At 55.4% G+C, this 20,104-nt stretch overlaps 1 protein-coding gene across 1 annotated transcript in view; it reads left to right on the forward strand.

The window, feature by feature from the left end:
* AJAP1 (adherens junctions associated protein 1) overlaps positions 1–18,324 on the forward strand; it is a 113,719-nt gene extending 95,395 nt beyond the window's left edge. Inside the window, exons 3-6 of the mRNA XM_036925441.2 lie at positions 4,371–4,458; positions 6,602–6,844; positions 8,262–8,393; positions 14,982–18,324. Coding sequence (XP_036781336.2) covers positions 4,371–4,458; positions 6,602–6,844; positions 8,262–8,334 — 404 coding nt within the window. The 3' untranslated portion in view covers positions 8,335–8,393; positions 14,982–18,324. The remainder of the gene's footprint in view (positions 1–4,370; positions 4,459–6,601; positions 6,845–8,261; positions 8,394–14,981) is intronic.
* Positions 18,325–20,104: the final 1,780 nt, after the last annotated feature.

Raw genomic sequence — 20,104 nt, forward strand, 5'->3', positions numbered from 1 at the left:
GCTGTCTGAATTCTCAAGGGAATCGTTGCACAGAGTGACCTGTTCTCCAGCCAGCCTCAGGCGGACAGTGCCAGCAGGGCGAGGCTGCCCACTGCTGGTCATTGTGGCCCAAGTCGGTAAGATAGAAGTTGTGAGTGTCTTTGAAATCTCCTTGGCGGGGGCCATTGGAAGTCTCTGAGGATAATAAATCTTTAAGGATGGAGGGCCAAGGGTCAGAACCAAAGGACTGCGGCTTTAGCCAGTCATTCAAAGTAAATACGTACTCTCTATAAGCCAGGCTACTTTCAGTCCTCCCCCTAAATCAGGGGTCAGTAAACTGTAACCTATGAGCCAAATCTGGCTGCTGTCTGTTGTTGTGACAGGATCCGCATGGGGATCCCCAGGAGGGACCTAGGCAGGCGGGAAGGACTCCTGGCATTTGCAGAGGACTAAATGGCAGGGCAGATGCTTGAAGCGTGGTGCAGCTTCTCACATACTGTTCTGTTCTCTTCTTAGTACTCAACCTCCCAAAGACAAGCAGTAACAAGGCATCCTTACGGATTTTCCATTTTCTAACCTGCTTCCTGCAAATATCATTCTTACCACATATTGGAAGGCCTGGTCCGTGTTCAACCGTCATGAGCGTGGGGTCCACGGGTCTTCTTCTTTGTTAACCCACGGGCTAGGCATCGAAGCGCGAGGCCGTCTGCTGTCCAAGTGAAGTACGTGAGGGGTAGTCAGGTGTTTACTCCTAATGAATTTTATTACCAGTATGTGGCTACAGATGTGCTCATTTGGAAATAAGTGTTTGATGTTCTCTGAGACTCCAAAGCGAAGAATGGCCTTTCACCCTGACTCTGCCGAATGACCAGGGGGAAGGCATTTTACTTCTTTGCTTCTGAGCTTCAGGCTCCTCACCAGTGAGCAGGAGCAAAAAAGGAGGATGCCTGACAGGTTAAACTGATCATACGTGTGATCACTTAGCAAGAGGCCTAGCATAGAAATATCTTTCCTGAAAGCATAACCATTATATTATTGTTATATTTCTGCCCAGATTATCATAACTGGTTATTAACACATGTACCATTTCCTGCAAGTTTTAATTTGGCAAGTCCTAGAAATTTCACACCTAAGGCAGTGGAAGGGCCTCCAGAACAAGGCAGACATTAGAATTTGTCCTTATCTTTCTCCCTGTTCCACTGGCTTTTTATTTTCTGCTTTGCAGTTACGGACTTATTTATATTTATCACATAGCCACTGTTGAAAGGTACTGTGTCAGGCAGTTTGTGTGGGGGGCTAGGAGTGGGTATCAGGTTGATGAACCCCTTTTCTGAAGGGGCTCAGAGACTCGTGAAGACCTCAGGCAAGAGCTGGCAAAAGTGGTTCGGTGTGCTGACTGGGTTGTTCTGTCCTGAGAATTGTCAGCGAGGGGGTCCCTGTGCCGACCATTTTCCCCGCTGGGCCTCAGCTTCTTTCATCCATTAGAAGAGGAAAATGAGAGCTTCCCCGTCCTTATCCCCCGGGGAGGTGGGGAGGACCTGAGCATCTGCGGTACAGCTGGTCCTGGAACCCTTCCCTGCAAGGACTCTGACTCCTGCAGACAGTCCACCCAACAGAGTTCCCGCGGTAACAGGATGGGGGGTCAGAATCCGGCAGCGCCCAGGGCCTCCTCTGGCCCTGCAGCTGCTGCCGGGTGTCCAGCCCAGTGCCCTGCTCGGTGCCTCTGGCTGGGCCTGGCCGCGTAGTTGCACCTGTCCCCACCATTCCGGCGGCTCCCTCCTGCTCAGGGTGCTCTTTGATGTCACCTAGCTCTGTAGGCGTTGAATTCTCCTGACCTGGAAGATGTCATGTTTGTCCCAAGAAACAAAGACTGAGTTCTTGCCTTGGGGATTGGACTGTGACCTGCTAGCACGTGGCTGAGAAGCTGTGGGCCTGGGTCTGGAGCCCTCCCCATGGAATCTGTCCTCCCGAGGAGGAAGGGGTGAGGCTCAAGCACCTGCCTCCCTGATTTGGAAGTTTGTTCCCCTACCCAGGAATGTAGCGGGGAGAGGTGCCAGCCCCTGCTTCAGAAGAAGGGTGCCCCAAAGCGAGATGAATGAAGGTCAGAGTGAAACCCGAGATTAACAAAAGTCTGAGCTCAGAACCATACAATACTGCTGCTGGTAGGATGGGCTTTGGAGCCAGACGATCTTATGTGACCCAAGCAATTTACACAAACATGGCCACATAGTTTTCACTTCCGTAACTGATGACGACAGTATCTATCTTTGAGAGTAGTTGCCAGAAATAAATGGGGTCGTGCATACCCGACGATCGCTGCCGCTCGTTAAGCATGGCTGAGGTCGTGAACACCGCCACCGCCGCCATCACTGGCCTCCTGTCCATCACAGGAAGCACACACACAGGATGAGCACATAGGCTTCGTGGCAGCACGCTGTCTCTTGACCGTCAGAGGGAGTGTGTCGATGAACTGGGAGGAGACCACGGTCCCTCGTTGTACCTTACATAGGACGTCCTTTCCAACCCTTCTCCTGCCAACTAAGTCTAAGATGGATCTTGGGGCTCCTGACGCTGGGGGTCACTCCACTGTTGGTGAGACTGAGGGTGGTCCCTGTGGCCCACTGGCAAGCTGACATGGCAGCCTTAGAGAGGAAGGAAAACTAGCCCAGAGGTTTATAGCAGGTGCCACAAATTGGGCACAGGTGTACAGGAAGCCGTGGCCAGCAGGAGTGAGTGGCATCACTTCAAAGAATTGGTGCCACGGCAGCCCTTTCCCGAGGGCGGGTGCCGTGCTGAGTTGGCCAGAGCCGTCGCTGCCAGGTGGGCAGGAGGTGCTCAGTAAGTGGTTCCTGCTGAACCAGTGGGCGGAAGGATGAATTCAGGGAGTCCGCAGCATTCAGGCATTTTCTGCAGTTTTCTAGTGGTGCTTATCCTGTGGGCTCATGGCGGGAATCCCTCCCGACAAACAGAAATAGCCCGGAGAAGGGGCACACGGGAAGGAGCAGCCTCTTCCCTGGCCACCCGACTTTGGGTCGTTTATTAGCAATCCCCTCACGAGGATCGTATTCAGCAGAGAGATAACATCTGTTTGGGAGACTGTGTCCCTGGGAGGCTGCCAGAAAAATCGTACACTCTGAAGTCCTCCAGGCTGGAACACGTACACACGTTGTTGGTGATGGGCAGCCTCTGCAAATGGGTGTCAGGATTGGGCGTCAGAGTGGAGAGAGAGGGGTGTCCAGCCATCTGGGGTGGACGAACTCAGGCAACCAGCACCTCCACCGGGCACCACGCTGGCCCTGCAGGCCTCTCTGCAGAGCCCTTGGGGGCCTCTGTGGCTCAGCTCCTCAGGCAGGTTCTTCTGACAGCAGGGGAAGGGGCCAGAGCTCTGGACCTTCTGGTGGACCTCACTGTCCAGTGGAGTCAGCCAGGGGAGGCCCCTGGTCTGCAGTCCAGGAAGGGTGGAGCAGATGTGCTGTCGGGAGGAACAGTGTGGGGGCTGCAGGTGGGGATTGCTGCCAGCCTGCTTGCCTCCCTCTCCCGAGTCTGTGGATGGCGGAAGATGGTGCAGCAGGGCCTAGGGGACAGAGGGAGAGATGGGAGAGAATCTCATCCTTTGCCATCTGTGTGGGGTTGGCACACAGCTCTCAGTGGGGTCAGGGCGCCCTGCTTCTGGGGCGGCGGTCCTCCTGCCCCAGGCCTGCTGTCTCTGCTCCCCGCCCACCGCGCACCCGTACACAGAGCACAGCCCAAGCAGTGAGGCCGGCTGCAGCCCTGGGACCTTGGGAAGCACAGGCACTGGGCCTGTACCTTTGGTTCCTTGGAACCCCAGTGGGGGATGGGCTTCTTAGAACCCTGGAAAGAGGAAGACATTCCCCAATGATCCAGGTGCCCCCAAGTCTGCAAGGGTGTCACTCATGGCCTCCTTCCCAGCTTCCCAATGCATCCTGGGCCATCCTAGCTTCTCTGGGGTCAAGCCCTGCTCCTACTCGCAGGCCAGCTGCCCTGGGGGCTCAGAATCACTGAGCAGAATGTGCCCAGGGCAAGAAGAGAGGAGGGGCAACAGGTCCTGGGGAGTGCTTCAGCCAGAGCTTACCTGTACCAGGTGAGGGGCTCTGCAGGTCAGGAAAGGATGCAGCCACGGTGGCCCGACCCAGAGAGTGGGAGAGGCCGTGGCTTGGGGGGCTCCCAGCAAGAGCGGCCCTGGAGTCCACAGCACCTGATGTGGGGAGGGGAGGCCCAAGTGCCTGTCCCAGGCAGCTGCCCAGGGCAGCCCCTTGCCGGGCGCGTGCAGGCTGCTACACAGACAGGCCTGACTAGGCAGCCAGTCGACAGGAACACGTCCCTGCCCGCCCTGGGCTCCTGGATTCAAGGCTCGCCCTTCTCTCTTCCAGGCCTGGCTGTCCATCAGATCATCACCATCACCGTCTCCCTCATCATGGTCATAGCTGCTCTGATTACAACTCTTGTCTTAAAAAACTGGTAAGGATCCTCGGACTCTCTGGCCTGGTAATGGGGGTGTATGGGGTGCCCTGGGGAAGTGCACATAGAAAGGTCCTGGGTGTTCAAACCCAGCCGCGGGTCCTCAGCCCAGAGAATGGTCTTCCCTTTGGGGCCTGAGATTTGGTGCAGCTCCATCTCTTGCCACAACTGGCTCGCTTTTGCCCTGGGGTGCAGCGCCTCCCCCTGCTTTCTCTGCAGAGCACCAGTGGGCCCCACCTCCAGGACATGGCTTCTCGGGCAGCAGGTGTCTGTGTCAGAGCCTCTCATTCCTTTGGATGTTGCCTGCCGAGCACACAAGCCTTTTTGTCTATTTCCTCCCAGCTCCTGGGACCCACACCTGCCGGGCTGTCCCGGGCAGGCGGGCAGCCGGTGCTCAGCCAGCCTCCGTATGCTTCCTTTGTAGCAATTCTGTGTCTGTTGAACTAGGTTACTGCTTTGCTCCAGGCAGCCTGTCTTTGCCTATTTCCTCCTGGAAATTGGCCTACTTTGAGGTTGGCCTTGCTGAGTATGCACACCTGCTACACCCCTGGGAAAATCGGGGAGCTGCTGGGTGACCCTGCTGCTTGAGCCTCGCGGAGGCCCGTCTGCCCGGCCCCGCTCCTCCAGTACATGTATCTCCACGTGGCATCAAAGCCCGGCTTCCCTGCTAGAGTGGTAATATACCCAAATGCCCCCTGCCTGGGGCTAGTGATAGGGAACAGGTGGGGCTGATGGTGGGAGCCCCCCACCCCAGCCTCCAGACAATGGAGATTTGAGAAAAAGGTGGGAGGGTGGGGAGCAGCAGCATTGCAGAACACACCTCCTGCCAGCGAGGTCTGCCCAAGGCCAGCGAACCCGGGACCTGGGGCATTTTCTGGGCAGATGAGAAGGATGACGCTCGGCTCCCAGCTGAGCAGGGGCTGCTGGCCAGAGAAGGGGCTCAGAGGGCTGAGCCACATGACTGTATGGCAGCAGGAATCCCACTGACCACCTGGGTGAAGGAAGAGCCCCACCCCAGTGGGGACAGTGGACTCTGTGACCCTCGGGGTGATAGGTGGCAGGCCTTCTCCAGGGTTCCCCTCACATCTGAGTTTGCAGCCACCCCCCACCACACCCAGAGAGTCCTTCTGGGGAGGACCACCTCCTGGACTACCCGGGAGGTGGATGAGTGGTTCTAAGGCTTTGTGGGGATCCCCACTTTTGCATTCTTCTTCCCACCTTCGTTTATGGGGTGGGATCAGGGTTCCTCTCCCTGGGCAACAAGCCAGGGCATATCCAGGACTTTTGGGGGCAGGCTTCATGAACCCTGGCCACCCACAGCCCTGCATTCCACACTGGCTGAGCTCAGAAGGGAGAGAGAGGAAAAGGGGAACTGGTGCCAGGATGAGGTTCCCCAGACTGGGGGTTCCCCAAACTAGGGGCTCCCCAGATTTCTCCTAGCTGCCCTCCTCCATGGGGATGGGGCTTCCACCCATCCTTCTTGGGAATTTGGCAGAGGGTATATCTGGGGGTCTTGGGAGATCACTGTCTTCTTCAAACCCCTTGGCCAAGAAGGGTGGGATTCCCATGCCTCCCCAAGCGGCATCTGGAAGCCTCCATGGTCCAGAGGAATGGGACATTCAGGCAGGTGTCCACCGGCACTCGGGCCAGTGCTCAGCACAGACCCAGTCGGGGGTGAAGGATGGATGGCCCAGGGTCATTTCCAGCTTGTGAGTGTGGACAGAGGGGGTGCAGAGGACATGGCGGGGGAGTTATGTAGCCCCTTCCAGGATGAACCATGGGACCACAGCAGCCTGTGCACAAAGGCTTTCCCATGAGTACCACTGAGTCTGTGGGGAAACTGGGTCCGCACCGCGGTCCGGCTGGCCTTCTGTGGCCAGACAAGGCCTGGCTCTGGGATAACGCAGCTCAGACACTTACCTCAAAATCCTCCCTGCAATAATGGCCACTTTTAAAATTCAAATTTTGCCAAAACAATGAAAAGCTGATTGTGCTGATCTTTCTGAAGAGTCTGGAATCACCACTTAATAGTAAATGATGTGTAACTGATGCCTGGAGACGAAGGTGCCGCAGTTTCAGCCCTGGAGATGTTGGGGTGCATCTGCCGGACCCCTGCCCCCACCCTGCCCTCTCTGTCTTCCAGCTGCGCCCAAAGCGGGAGCACGCGCAGGAACAGCCACCCGCGGAAGATGGCCCAGCAGGAGGAGAGCTGCCAGAACCTGACGGACTTCACCCCCGCCCGGGTGCCCAGCAGTCTGGACATTTTCACGGCCTACAACGAGACCCTGCAGTGCTCCCACGAGTGCGTGCGGGCATCCGTGCCCGTGTACACGGACGAGACGCTGCACCCAGCGGGGCAGTACAAACCCACGTTTAACGGGAACCGGTAAGCTCAGGCTGGGGCAGACCCTGTCTCCCAAATACCTACAAATCACGGGCGGACCCCCAGCCCGGGTCCCTGAGCCCCCATCCATCCTATGCCAGCAGCAAATCTAGCAAGAATAACAGCCCCAACCAGACTCTTGGTTATGAGATGCTCCTTTTTATTAACCTTCTGTAATTCCTTAAAGAACACATGACCCTAAAACCACCCCTGGGAATACTGAAGGAACCCTTGAGCCAGCTTCTGGTTTATCTGATTTAAATTAAAACATCAATAAGCTTTTTTTTTTTTAAGTGAGCATGCACTCATTCATCATTTTGTAAATAGAAAAACAAAATTCCCCAACAGCTTAAAAAAGCTGGGGGGAAATGAGTAGGGCCCCCGGTGGCACTGCCCTAGTGCCCTGAAAGGCATCCTCCCAGAACCAAGCTCTGGGACACCTGGGGTGAGAGCTCATAGTTAATGTGTCCCTGTCCTGGCCATGAGGACGAGGGGTCACCCCTAAATGCCTCTTTCACTCCTCCTATCTCCGCTTGAGACCCTGTGATGTTCCTGAGATGCCCTTTACCCTGCAGAGGAGAATGGAAAGCAGAAACCTTAGAACTGTCCTCCCAAACCACTCTGCTTTCTCTCAATGGCAATTGGGGTGCTCATTGGTTGCACCCCAGCCTTCTAGAAGGCTGAGTTCACAAGAATTGGCAAAAGGATTTTCAAACCCTTTCACTGAATGTGTGTGTGTTGGTTTGGGTGGGAATCCCAGCCGACCAGTGCCCCAGGCCTGGGGGAAGGGAAGGGCGGGCTCTCAGCTGGTCACTATTGTTCCGCTTTGTCACCCTGTCTGCCCCTGTGTCTGCCCTGTCCGTGCAGGGTGGGCATGACTGCCATTCTTACACCCTGGCTCGGAGGGATTGGATGGGCCGGGTGCTTGCTTTTTGGCCCAAGGTAATGCTCTGTGGCTCTCCCTGGCCTGGGAAATGGTAGCCTAGTCTCAGAGGTGGCAGAATGCAGGGGCTCCATCTCACAACTTGGGCTCTGCCTCCTCAGTAATGTGCACGAATGTGTGGGGATCTCTGCCCTCGGAGGCAGACACCTGAGCTTTGTGCTGGTCTGGAAAATCCAAAGACTTCAGTCTGAAATGGAAGCCCGCCTTCCGGCTTCCAGGCCGGGTTCCTTCTGTGCACGGATCCCTGAGGCTGTGGGTCCTCCGAGGCCTTCCAGGGCGGAAGGGCGCGTCAGCCAGCCACAGGGAGGGGGAGGGACCCTTCCTGCTGAAGGCCAGTGGGGCCAAGCTGAGCATGACCTTCCTGGGTTCTTTCCGACTCAAGAAACCAGTTTCCTGCCGCAGGCCCGAGCCAGCCTGCCGTTGGGTGCTCTGTAGGAGCACATGCGACATGCGAGCCCATTTCTCTGCTTGCTGCAGACCCTCTTCTTCTGATCGGCATCTTATTCCTGTGGCCTTTGTGTCTGAGAAATGGTTCGAAATATCCTGCTGACTGGCCGAAGTCTTTTTTACCTCCTGGGGGCAGGGCAGACGCCGTGTGTCCATCTTATGGTACGTACCTCATTTTTGGACATCGATTTTCCCTTTGACCTCACCTTCCCCACCCATCTCCTCCCCAGGATCCCCGGGGGCCCTTCTGGGCACGGCAGGTGGAATTCCAGTGGCGTCCCCATCCTGAATGCATGGGGCGAGCTGGGCTTGGGGCTGCTCTGTGGCACCAGTTAGAGGCGTCCTGGGGGCAGAGCCTGTCGGACATGCAGCATCGTGTGGTCTCCGCAGGACCCTTCCGTCCCAGAGGAAGGCCTCCCTGTATGCAGCCTGCACGGCAGGGAAATGAGTTCTTGGAAGGAGTGGCATTCGTAGCTCCCGTTGCCCTGCACAGGGAGAGGTGAGGGTGGCGGCCAAGTGGGCAGGCTTCCCGCCTCCATCGCTTGTCTCTACACGGGGAGGGCGTGGGGCAGAATTAACATGATTCTGAAATGTAAAAAGAAGAGATAAGGAAAATGTGACAGGGAGCGGAAAGTGGAGACATCGACTCATCTGAAGCCAGGGAGCAGCGCCCAACAGGAATGTTCCACGCTCTGCTGAATGGGAACAGTCAGTCTCCTTTCAGTGATATTAACTTGAATGCTAATGTTAAATTGTTTTCCTACACGAATCTCCTGAACACTCCGGCTGCAGGCAGAGGGAAGAGCATTTCACCCCCATGACTGCACATATTCTCTGTGCACAGTTGGCAGAGGCCCCCAAGGGTTTGGGGGTTGTTTTGTTTCTGTTTTTCTTTTTGATGCTAGGTTTTCTAGGGACCTGCATTTTGCTCATCCACAGACAGAATATTTTCCCCCAAATATTCCTCCTAAACACGATGGTGGGCCTCTTCCATAAGTAGAGAACCCAGGCTGGTTCTACTTATATTTGAGTCTTCTCTTATTTTCTCTCACCTTCTGGTAGGGGGACCAAGTGGAGAACACCTTTGTCAGAGTGGATGAGGGCCCCCCCCGCCCTAGGCAGGGAGAGTGTTCCCTTGGGGGCACTAGCATGAGCCTCCGAGGGCTTGGCTCGCAGCCTCTCCTGGCAGGAGGAGCCAGATGCTCTCAGAGGTACTAATGAGTCGTCAATCCCTGATTCCAGGCCTAATGAATCACGTGTTTGCTCCAAACCAAGTCTCCAGCCCTCACTTCTTGTTCCAAAGCCAAAACGACCTGCTTAGCATGACGTTCAGCCAGCGGGCAAAGAAATGTGATTAGATTAGGATGGAAAGTAAGCCCCCTGTACCCCACCCCCAAAAGGCCTTTGCTGGCACTGTGTGTGTAGGTGCGACGCAGTCTGTCCCCAGCCACCTGGGGGCCACATGCGCCGGCATGACCCATCCATCAGGAACTTGGTCTGTCTGCCTCAATGGGACTCATCTCATTAAGGCTGCAGCTGGAACTGCCTCTGGAGTTCCAACCCGGTTAGCAACGGGGGGCCTGCTTATTAGCAGTCGGGTTCCCACCTGCTTGGCCAGGCCGGGTGGTTGCCAGCATCTCGGTTAGGATTTTTAAAATGCATGAAAGAATAATACCGACCTGGGAGATGCTGGCCCTGACATCAAAGACCTCCTCTCTCTTCGTACAAGAGCTCTGGGCTCCCGGACTTGAGGCAGACACGCGTTGTAATCCAGGAAGCCCCCACCAGTCGGGGCAGCTCCCTAACGTAGATGTTCAGATGGCAGCTCATTGGAGCATTCTGGAGGTCTAGGAACTCACACAGTCCTCCCAGCAGCCCCGACGTACAGAGGGGGACAATGAGGCATGGGAGGTGAAGTGATGTGCCTGGGGTCAGTCAGGGTGTGAGTGCAGGGCTGCCTGGCTCTGCCCGCCGTCAGAGAGCCTCAGCCCCCAGCTTCTGTTCCCTGTTGAACCCTCGCCCCAGCCCCAAGTGGGAAGAGTTGGGTGGGGGTAGATGAAGGCCCCTTTCCAAAAGCCTCCTCATCCACATCGAGATGGAGAGGTGCAGCGCTGACTTTTTTCAGCATCAAAAAAAGTGATTTTACTTCCTCCTCTGCCCCAGAGAACCTTCCTGGCTTCATTAGCCCAGCAATCCGGCCAGCAAACGGTGTTGGCAGGCCCTCCCCATATGCCATCCCAAGTGAGGGCCACCCCAGCCAGGTGCCTCCAGATGGGCCCCAGTGGACTGCAGTCTTCTCAAAGTGTCCGGATCCTACTTCCCAACTCTATCCGAGGAGCTATGTCAGGGTGACCCCCATGTACAGGAGGGCACGTCTTTGTCTCTGAAGAGCTTGACTCATGTGCTGTGGGCCTCAGGTGGCCATTTGGGGCCTCGAGGACCACCCACAGGACTGAGTCTGAGCCTGGCTGCTCTGCCTCTTGCCCGTGGACACAAAGCATCAGCTCGCTGCAGATACGTGGACCAGGAGGGCTGTGCAAACAGCCTTGTTAGGCCTGATAAATGTTTGAAGATCCTGTTGCTGTGTGTCGGACGGACCGTTCATCACCCGCCGGGAGGACAGCATTCGGATTCTGAGTCTCCGATTCTTGCAATTAATGCCTGGACATGAGCATCGAGCAGAGAATAGCCAGGAAGATGGTTCAGATTTACTAGGGTGCTTATTGTCCCTTAAATAAATAGCAATTAATACTAAAACGTTTAATTAAGGTTTAAGAGCCAGAGAGGATATTTATCTCTTGTGTAGCTGTTAAGCCACTGCAAATGCATTTTTAATGATGACACAGCAGTTTGTTACAATGTCTTGTCTGCTCATGCTGACCCCAACACACTCTGGGGACCCCAGTGTGGCTGAGTTCACTTCCCTGCCGATGTACTGTCCCCCATGCCCAGGCAAGTGGACATAGGCACCCCATCTGGGCAGACACTGGGCCCCAGTGGACTGCGCTCTTCTCAAAGCGTCTGGACCCTACTTCCCAACTCCATCTGAGGAGCTATGTCAGGATGACCCCCAATTACAGGAGAGGGTCCCCAACAGATTCCAGCAAATCCTTGCCTCAGGCTACCTCCACAGTGGGGCCCTGGGCCCTTCTGCACGAGACAAAGTGCAGCCGACCTTCCAGAGCGCCAGGGAGAGGGACCTCAGACGTACACCTACTGTTGACTCTTGGGCTAATTTCCTGTCATTTTTCATGTAGCAAGTAAACTTCAGAAAACCTCATTAGTGTTCCGATCTTTGCATTTGCCAAGGCCACTTTATTCCCAACGGAGCCTGAGAAGTAATAAAATCTCTTGCATCTGAAGCAAGTGAGAAATAAATCATGTTATTATTTTCAAAAACACACTGAAGACATAACTAATAAAAAAAAAAATCAAGAAATGCACCTGAGCCCTTCCCTCTCTTTTGTAAAAAAATGCATTAGCAGAATATCCAGCTTCTGTAATTCAAAGGAAAACACTTCTTTCAAAGCAACATCCAGACCCTTCCAGAAACAGGTCCCTCAGGCAGCCCTTCCAAACTGCAGGAAGGCAGCCCTTTCCGCAGGGACTCTCACTAGCTGCTCCGCGCCCCGGGGACCTGCAGGAGTCGGCTCTCTGTTTTGCAGCAGCGGACTCTGATGTTTCAGCCCACGACCCACCCTGCGACTTGCAGCCTGGCAGGGCCAGAGGAGCCAGAATCCCCTTCCAGGCAGCAGAGGGCACCAGCCTCTCCAGAGTCAGAGCTCATCCCAGATCCCATCTCTGGGATCACCTCGCAACACAAGCTTCCCTTTGTGGCCGCGACTGCATGGACAACCTTGCCTCCAGCATCATTCTCCAGCCAGGACGTCTGGGCCTCACCCATCTAGCTTCCCAGCTGACCGGGGGATGCACGACCCCTGTGGACCCTCTTGGGCTTAAAACCCAGCTGAGAGGCTCACGTGCTGAGCCTTTGGGACAGGAAAACTGCAGTCCTCCCCACAAGCTGAGTGCAAGCATGGGGCAGACCTGGAGGGCCGCCCAGGTGTGTAGCTTCTAACGCCCCCTCCTGGCCGGAGGCTGCCCTTGCAGGAAGCCGGTCTGGCTCTGGAGGCCACGATGCCTGAGCCCTCCCCTCCCCTCCCCCATGCCTCTCTCCCTCACTCATCCTGAGACAGGGGCACAGGCACATGCCCTAGGGACCCCGTCGCCCTGGATGGGCCTCTCCCTGTAGCGTCCACCTGCAGGCAGTGCGAGAACATCGCTTGAGGCTTTAGTCTTGGGGCTGAGGACAAAGCTGCTCCTACCAGATGCCTCTTCTCTTAGCTTCATCGGCATTGATTTCCCCCCGGGGCCAGGCACAGAGCTGGAACCCTGGGGGAGCCAAAGGTGGCCATGTCAGGCACCCTGAAACACACGCCTGGATATGTGCAAGCACAGCTATCCTGTGCCTCGGAGCCCTAGGGCGGACGCCCTAACAGACGGCTCCAAACAGGGACTGCGGAGGGCAGGGCCTGTCCCTCAGCAGGAAGGAAGGACTGGAGTCTGAGATCCCCACTTCCGGGGTGCTGGAACATGGAGCGGAGGCGAGACCTTCCCAGGGGGACCCAGGCGGCAGGTGTCAGAGCACTGAAGACTTAACGTAGGAACACGGCATGGAAAGGCTGCCCGGAAGACCCCTGGAGGTGCGGCCCGGGGGAAGGAGCCCTCTGTCCGGTTAGGGTCAGAAAGGACGGAACACAGCCAGGCAGCAGTTCTCACAGGAAACCTCCCTTGCAGGGTGGGCAGCCACGGGACTTGGGGTCTGACCCTGGGCCCATCTGAGAGTGAGGAGGGGGCTGCCAGTCTTCTCACTGGGATGAGGATGCCAGCTTGAACTGGAGACTCCCCAAGTCCCAGGATTTTAGCAGTGCAGTACTGTGGCATGGAGCGCATTCACGTGGCTGTGCGGCCGTCCCCACCATCATCTCCAGGACTTTCTCATCTTTCCAAACTGGAGCTCTGTCCCCATCCAGCAGCAACTCCCCTCCCCTCCCCCAGCCGGCAGCACCACCCTTCTCTGCCTCTGGCTGTGACCCCTCTAGAGATGTCCTCTCAGTGGGATCACACAGGATTTGTCTCTGCACTCTTTAACTTTCAAACATTAGGTTGCAGATAGGCACAAAAGGGCCATTTCTCTCTGTTTCAGTGGCTTCACTTTTTTAACAGCCCTCTGCCCAAATCCCGGAAAGTGTAGGAGGCTGGCGGGGAGCAGGGTGGAGCACAGCTGGAGGGAAATTGTGGGGGGTGGTCCAGCACCCCCCTGACGGATCCTCTGCACTCGCTATGGTGCTCCGGCCCGCAGCAGAGTGGGCTGCCGACGCCAGAGGCGCGTGGGCATTCCCTGTAGGGCTCCTGGAGGTGTCATTTGGAGGGAGAAGGAAGGCAAAGGACTTGCATCCCGCGTCCAGACTACGGGGGATCCCAAGAGGGAACGAGCGCCCTCTCCTGGCCAGGTGGGGTGGACGTGATGCGCTAAGGCTCTTGGCGAAGGTGACAAGGACAGTGTGAGCAGGTCGCTGTCCTGCAGCCTGCAGTGTGTCCCCCACCCGGGACTCTCCCACCCTCACCCCAGAGACCATCACCCAGTGGGCTTATTTGATTCAGAAGAACCCCACACTGTAGGCAGCTGAGAAAAACAGGCTGGCCTGTCATCTGGGAGCTTGTGGAACTCTGGCCACAGGCCCAGCTCAGAGGACCCGTTTCTGGGCCCAGGAACCTCTATTTCTGAATCACTCCGCCGATGCAGCAGTGGCCGGCCTGGCCCGCTGGCCCTGGGAATGGCCGTGGAAATGCCCCAGCCCCCGCCGAGCGCCTCCCCCCGCTGCACTGTGGAATCACCCACCCCTGTGCCCTTTCTAACTCATCTCCCCCGCATAGAGGAGGGAACAGTGGCATTCCTCTGGACGCCATTCGAGGGCCCTATTTTCCCATGGTTCAGGAGTGCTGCTGGGAGCCTGGGTGACAGCAGAAGGGAACAAAGCCCCATCCAAAGCACCATCTCTGAGCCAAGGGGGCTCCAGGCCGAGCTATGGCGCACCCCTGCTCCCCTGGCCACGCTCCTGACGGCTGGAGTTCTCTGACTCGGGCGATGCCGACGCTGGGGTCCCCACATTCCAAGGGGCACACCCAGGCTGCACTGGGGCTGCCCATTCTTTGTGGCTGGTCCGGCCTGTGCACATGTGGATTCAGCTTCTCCCTCCACCAAGATTGCCTGCCAGGGCTCCTCCTGATACAGTCCATTCATGGCCCCCGAGTGCCGGTCTCTGGGCTGCAGCTGAGTAGTGCGTTGAAATGGGCTCCGTGGCCCTGGCCATTCCGGAGGTGGTGGGCAGCCTTTGCCCTTGGCAGGGAGGAGCTGGAAAGGGGGGCAGCCTTCAGCGACCTGCAGGCTCAGGGGATGGCCCCTGAGTTAATGCATGGGGCGCCCAGCCTCCTTGGGTTAGCAGAGACAACGCCTCCATCGGCTACCGTTGGCACGAGGCCCCGGCCCACTTCACATCCCGGGGACTCCCAGGAGGGTCGCACCCCCAGTGACCAGGTCTGGTAGACGCCCTCCGTGTTCTGAGGACACCAGTGGCTGCTGGCAGCGCAGCTGGGCAGCCAGCCGGGCAGCTGGGCCTGGCCACACAGGCTCGGAGAGGCTGCCTTGCTGGCTGCCGTTTAATCTCTTTTTGTTTTCTTTCCACACAGGATTCCGTTGGTGAACCTGTAAAAAAATAAAATTACAAAAACACACAAAACCTAAAACTAGACTATCTAAGGGGGAGGGTCCCCACACCTGCCACTTCTGTTTGCTGGTGGGGACCTCAACGACCAGGACGCTATAGGCCAAATATATTTTTATAAAAATGCTCACGCCTACGGGGGGCTGCCTTCTCCCAGTGTTCTCTTTGGAGAACGGAAAGAGGACAGACCAGGAGGACCTGGAGGCAGACAGGGACGGAGGCCAAGCAGAAAGGACAGAAGGATGCACCCGGAGCCTGGGATTTGTACTACGATTCTGAATCTGTGCCAATAATACCATTATGTGCCATGTACTGACCCGGAAGATGTGGGGACAAAGCCGAAGCCAAGCGGACCACGTGTAGAAACCCCGCAGAAGACAGGGGTGGGAGCCTCTTCCGACAGAGTCACTATTTCTGGTTAATATACATATATATATATACATACATATATATATATATATATATATATAAATACACACAGACACACACACACACTTATTTTGTACTGTAGCAATTTTTGATGATCTTCAATGTTCCTTTTTAAAAAAAATGTGTTATCGGTTACAAAATCTGATTTATTTAACATGCTTATTAGTACGAACAGAATAAACTGATGTTTTCTACTTTGGCAACTCACACACACACACACACACACACACACACACGTCATGTGCACACACAAACACATATGCATATATTGGAAACACAGTTCCACGAGTGAGCATATTCTATCTGGTGACCCTGTACCATTGCCATCTTCCCTGGGGACGGCCTGGACCTATGCAAAGAGATCCTTAAGGGGCACATCTTGCATTTGCTGGGTATTTAGTGAGTGGCACCAGATGTGTGATACACTATCTTGGGGCAGAATTAAGAATGCCATGGCTTTATATACATACATATGTATACATAGATATATATACACTCATAAATATGATCTTTTTTTCATGTAATTGTTTGAAGAAGCTACCTAGCAGCCATGCGCACCTTTGCGTAGCCGGCTGCTTACAAACGGGCCCGAGTGTCATACGGGCGATGTAGGTGGATTCTCGGGCATCTTTGTGTTAGACAAGCATAGACTGAATTAAAGAAATTTTCCAGTTCCAAAAATTAAAGGAATATATCCTTATAATGTGTGTGCGTATGTCAGAGCAGAACTCAGAAATATACGAGGACCCCAGTGTGTTTGAAAAGGAGAGATGATTCCACGTGTGTGGGACCCAGCCAAGCCCTGGCTGCCCGCCTGTCTTCCCCACGCACCGGTGGGCAGGGGTGGCCTGCTGGTTCTTGAACCCCAGCGTAACTTTGCAGCTTGGTGGCAAAGCCACTCTCTTGTCAGCTCTTGTTGGTCAACATTTGTGTTTTGCCATCAAGAATCCTACTTTGGAGATTCCCAGTGGAAATAGTGTCCCTAGACTGGAGTCTTATTGCAGAGAATCCTAACCACATATCATTTAAAATACTGCCATGTCCTGGGTGGGCAGCTCTGCGCTCCCCACATTATAAGGGCAGCCTGGTGCCCTTTTGTTCATCAGTAGGGGCCTCTGTAGGGGATGTGAGGGTCCCTCTGAGCCTCTTCCCCACCAGAGGACATTTCCTCCTTAGGGGGATCCCAGGTGGGCATGCGTGGCCTGTCTCCTGTGAATGGTCCGTGCAGCTTGGATTTCGCCAGTTGGGTGCCTGAAGCAATCTAGTGAAATGCATGTAGACCAGGTTAAAAGGCTGGGCCAGGCCATCCTCTGCAGCCCTGGGGTGACCTTCTGGGTGGCTCAGTGAACCTCTTCTTGGCTTTCTGGATTTTGGAGTCTGTTAGCAGCATCCCACCATGGTTGCATCTCAACCCCCAGGGCCCGGTCTTTACATTTGCTTCAGCTTTTTTGTCTGCCAGAAAGCATGTGGACTGGTGGGGCCCCTGCATCTGCGGCTGCCTCCATCTCATCCTTTCAGTGAATCTGGAACGCCACCAACCTGGGCCCCGCTGGAGCGGCACACCTACCCGTTGCCCGCCCACAGACCCTCAAAGCTTCCAGGCAACTGGCTGGGCTTTGGGGAACCCTGCTGTGCAGTCGAGTCCATTTCCAGGATCATCACATCTCATCTTCATCCACTTGGTGTCATTTATTTGGTTGAAATAAAGGGTGCAATTACTTTCTTTCACAAGTCCTGAGTGCTAAGGGGAAGACACTCCAGGCACGGCCAGGAAAGCTTCCCCATCCTTTTCCACGGGGCTCAGATGTCAGCAGCATCCCTGACAGCACCGGGCCGGGTGCCCACCGAGTCTTCCTTCCCAGCCCCGGCCCGCTCACGCACAGTGAGGAAATGTAGGGACCCCTGGGGCACAGTGGATGGTTCCCTGTGTTCAAAATTAGCATCCTTCTTGCGTGGGAAGCAGAGGCCACGTAGGAGGGGATGCCTCCTCCCAAGGCTTCTGCTCCTTCCCAGTCCTGAGTTTGGGTGTAGTTTTTGTTCTGGGTTCTACTCCCAGATATTCATCTAGTCCTGAGTAAAGCATTTTAAACTCAGAGACCTGGGTTTACCAGTAAGTCCCACTAACTGTCTGAACTTGACCACCAGGAATTCAGTAAATGCTCCAGGGATCTTGCGGTCTCTGAGCACTGTTTGCACAAATACGGGGCTCTTTCTCAGCCACATTTCAACATCATCAGACAGAACCTTCCAGAACCAGATGGGCTTTGGGAATATAGTGCATGGATGTCCACCACCAGGTGTTGTGTTAGGAAATGAACTCTTCAGAGCCCCAACCCCCCACCTTGCTTGGCCTTTTGGCAGTTGCCCGTGGAGAGATCCCCTCTCTTTCGCGGCTTCTCCCAGTTGGCCCAGCACCGTCAGGGGCTCAGGAAGCTGGCCAACCCCAGTCTCTCGGACGAGACAAGGAACCAAGCTCAGGTTCAGGACTGGCACCGGCAGCCCTTTCACGGTCAGGCTGGACCTCCGGGTGGCTTTCATTTCAAAACGACATCCATACACACCTCTTCTTTGTCCCTATTTTGACATTGTCACCCACTCATCAGGGAGGTCTCAGCATAGTGAGTGCAGGCACTCGGCTGGGCTATGCCCACCTCCTCCCTGGAGTCGTCCACCAGTCACAGTCAGAGAAGGTGCTGGGGCCTCCTTGAGTTCTGTCGAGATTCCCAGGCCGCTCTTGTCTCACCATGCGCATTTTTTAGGAAAACGCCGCTCCCGAGAGCGTGGTGGCTCACCGCGATGAGCTGGCCACCCCTCCCTCTGCTTAGTCAACCAGAGCTTGTGAACCTCATACGGGGAGGAGCAGGACGGACCCAGTCCCGTCCTCTGGGTTTTCCGTCAGCTCTGGGAAGCGGCAGGTCATTCATGATGGGAGGCCAGTACGGGAGAGAGGCAGGAGCCATCAGGGTCTCTTTGTCTTTCCACCGCTGCCATCCTCTCCTAATGTGGGATCCCCACTTGCTTCCTGAGGGTGGGTCTGGGTTTAAGGCCATACTGAGAGCTCCCGGACAAAAACGCAGAGCAACGCTGAGAACAAGATGCCCCCGTCATTACATGCTGTTCCGCCTTGTTTTCCACCGACCCCCTCCGCCACCGGACAAGGAGTGGCAGCTCAGGGGAAGTGGAGAGGCGGGGCCAGCAGGAGGGCCACCCTCTGGCCTGATCAGTCCCTCTCTGCATGAACCCGTTCTCATGCACCTACCACATTGTCAGGTCACCATTAGGGCGGCAGGTCTCAAGGAGGACAAAGGAATTCAAGGACTAGAGCTGCAGCCTGCAGGGCCCTGCAGTGCCCAGCGAGCACCCTCCCTCCTGGGGAGAGAAGGCAACTGCCTTTTCGAAAGCTCACCCTCCACGCTGCTCACACATAGCGAGGCACTTCTTAAACGACATCTGCTTTGAAGTAAGCAGTTATTCCCAAACATGCCATGATTTGTGTAATTTTGGAATGGTTATTTTCGTGCCGTTCGTCAATTTGCTATGCCATACTGTTTTTTGATGGTTTGTTTTCCAGTGTAAATAGCACAGCCCACATAAATGAGCCGAACTCTCACCATCTGAGAGTCTTCGACTTTTCTTCCTGACTTATCTCCATAGATGTGCTCCCAGCTCTGCAGACAAACGTGTCCATCCTCCCCCACCCTGAGCCACGGTTTGTGGGTTAGTTACGTGCAGGATTATTCACGGGGTTTCCAGCCAGGTCTTAAATGACTGACATTTTGAAATATGCTCCCAGCCCTTTCTTCCAAAAAATGTGGAGCCTGCACAGTTTTGCCTTTCATAGGGTTTGCGTTTGATTGTAAGGAGGGGGGAAAGAGAGGTGCAGGCAGAGACTCGTCATCTCTTAGATCCCCCCAGCCTTCAAACACACGGGAAGTCTGAGCTGCTTTTGATATCGGGGTGATTCCAGAGAGATCTCAGCCAGCAAGGAAGCTGTCGCTGATCTCTGGAGTTCAAATCCATCACTGTGTGGGCAGGCCATCCCGGCTGGGGACAGTGGCTCCGCATCATCTCCCTTTATGCCAAAGGGCCAGTGGAAGCATTTGCATTTTATCAGAGGAGTGTTCCCCCTAGAACAGACAGCCGGGCTCTGATGTGCTTGCACTTCCCCCTCTATCCCACTGCACTTTGGTGTGAGGGAGTTAAACATGCAGGCTGCCACTGATGAGAAAGCTGTGCACGAAGTAGCACCAGAAACATAGAAGCAAGAGGCAGGATGCTGTGAGGTCACAGCCCTTCAGGGCGGTAGTGCACGGACAGCAGTGGACTGGGGGCGAGAGTTTTCTCTCCATGGATCCCCAGATATCCCGCAAGCCTGCACGTGCCACTCGTAAATGCACACCTCACGGCCAATAGCAAAGGTACCTGAAGAAAATAGTCAACATGGTCATAACCTGTGTCTGTGTTGGGGCTCCAGTGCATTTCCTGCTTGATGGATTCCCCGCTAGATGCTCCCCGAGTCACTGAGCATAGAATCCGGAGAGTTGTTTTGAATGAAGCCATAAATCTAAGTCGTATATGGAGCAGTGTCGGTCTGAGAGGCATGGCATGAACTGGGCCGACCTTGTCCTCCTGGGACATAGGATCGTAAGCACTTAAGGT

Source organism: Manis pentadactyla, chromosome 4 (assembly GCF_030020395.1).
Source record: "Manis pentadactyla isolate mManPen7 chromosome 4, mManPen7.hap1, whole genome shotgun sequence".
Taxonomy (NCBI): domain Eukaryota; kingdom Metazoa; phylum Chordata; class Mammalia; order Pholidota; family Manidae; genus Manis; species Manis pentadactyla.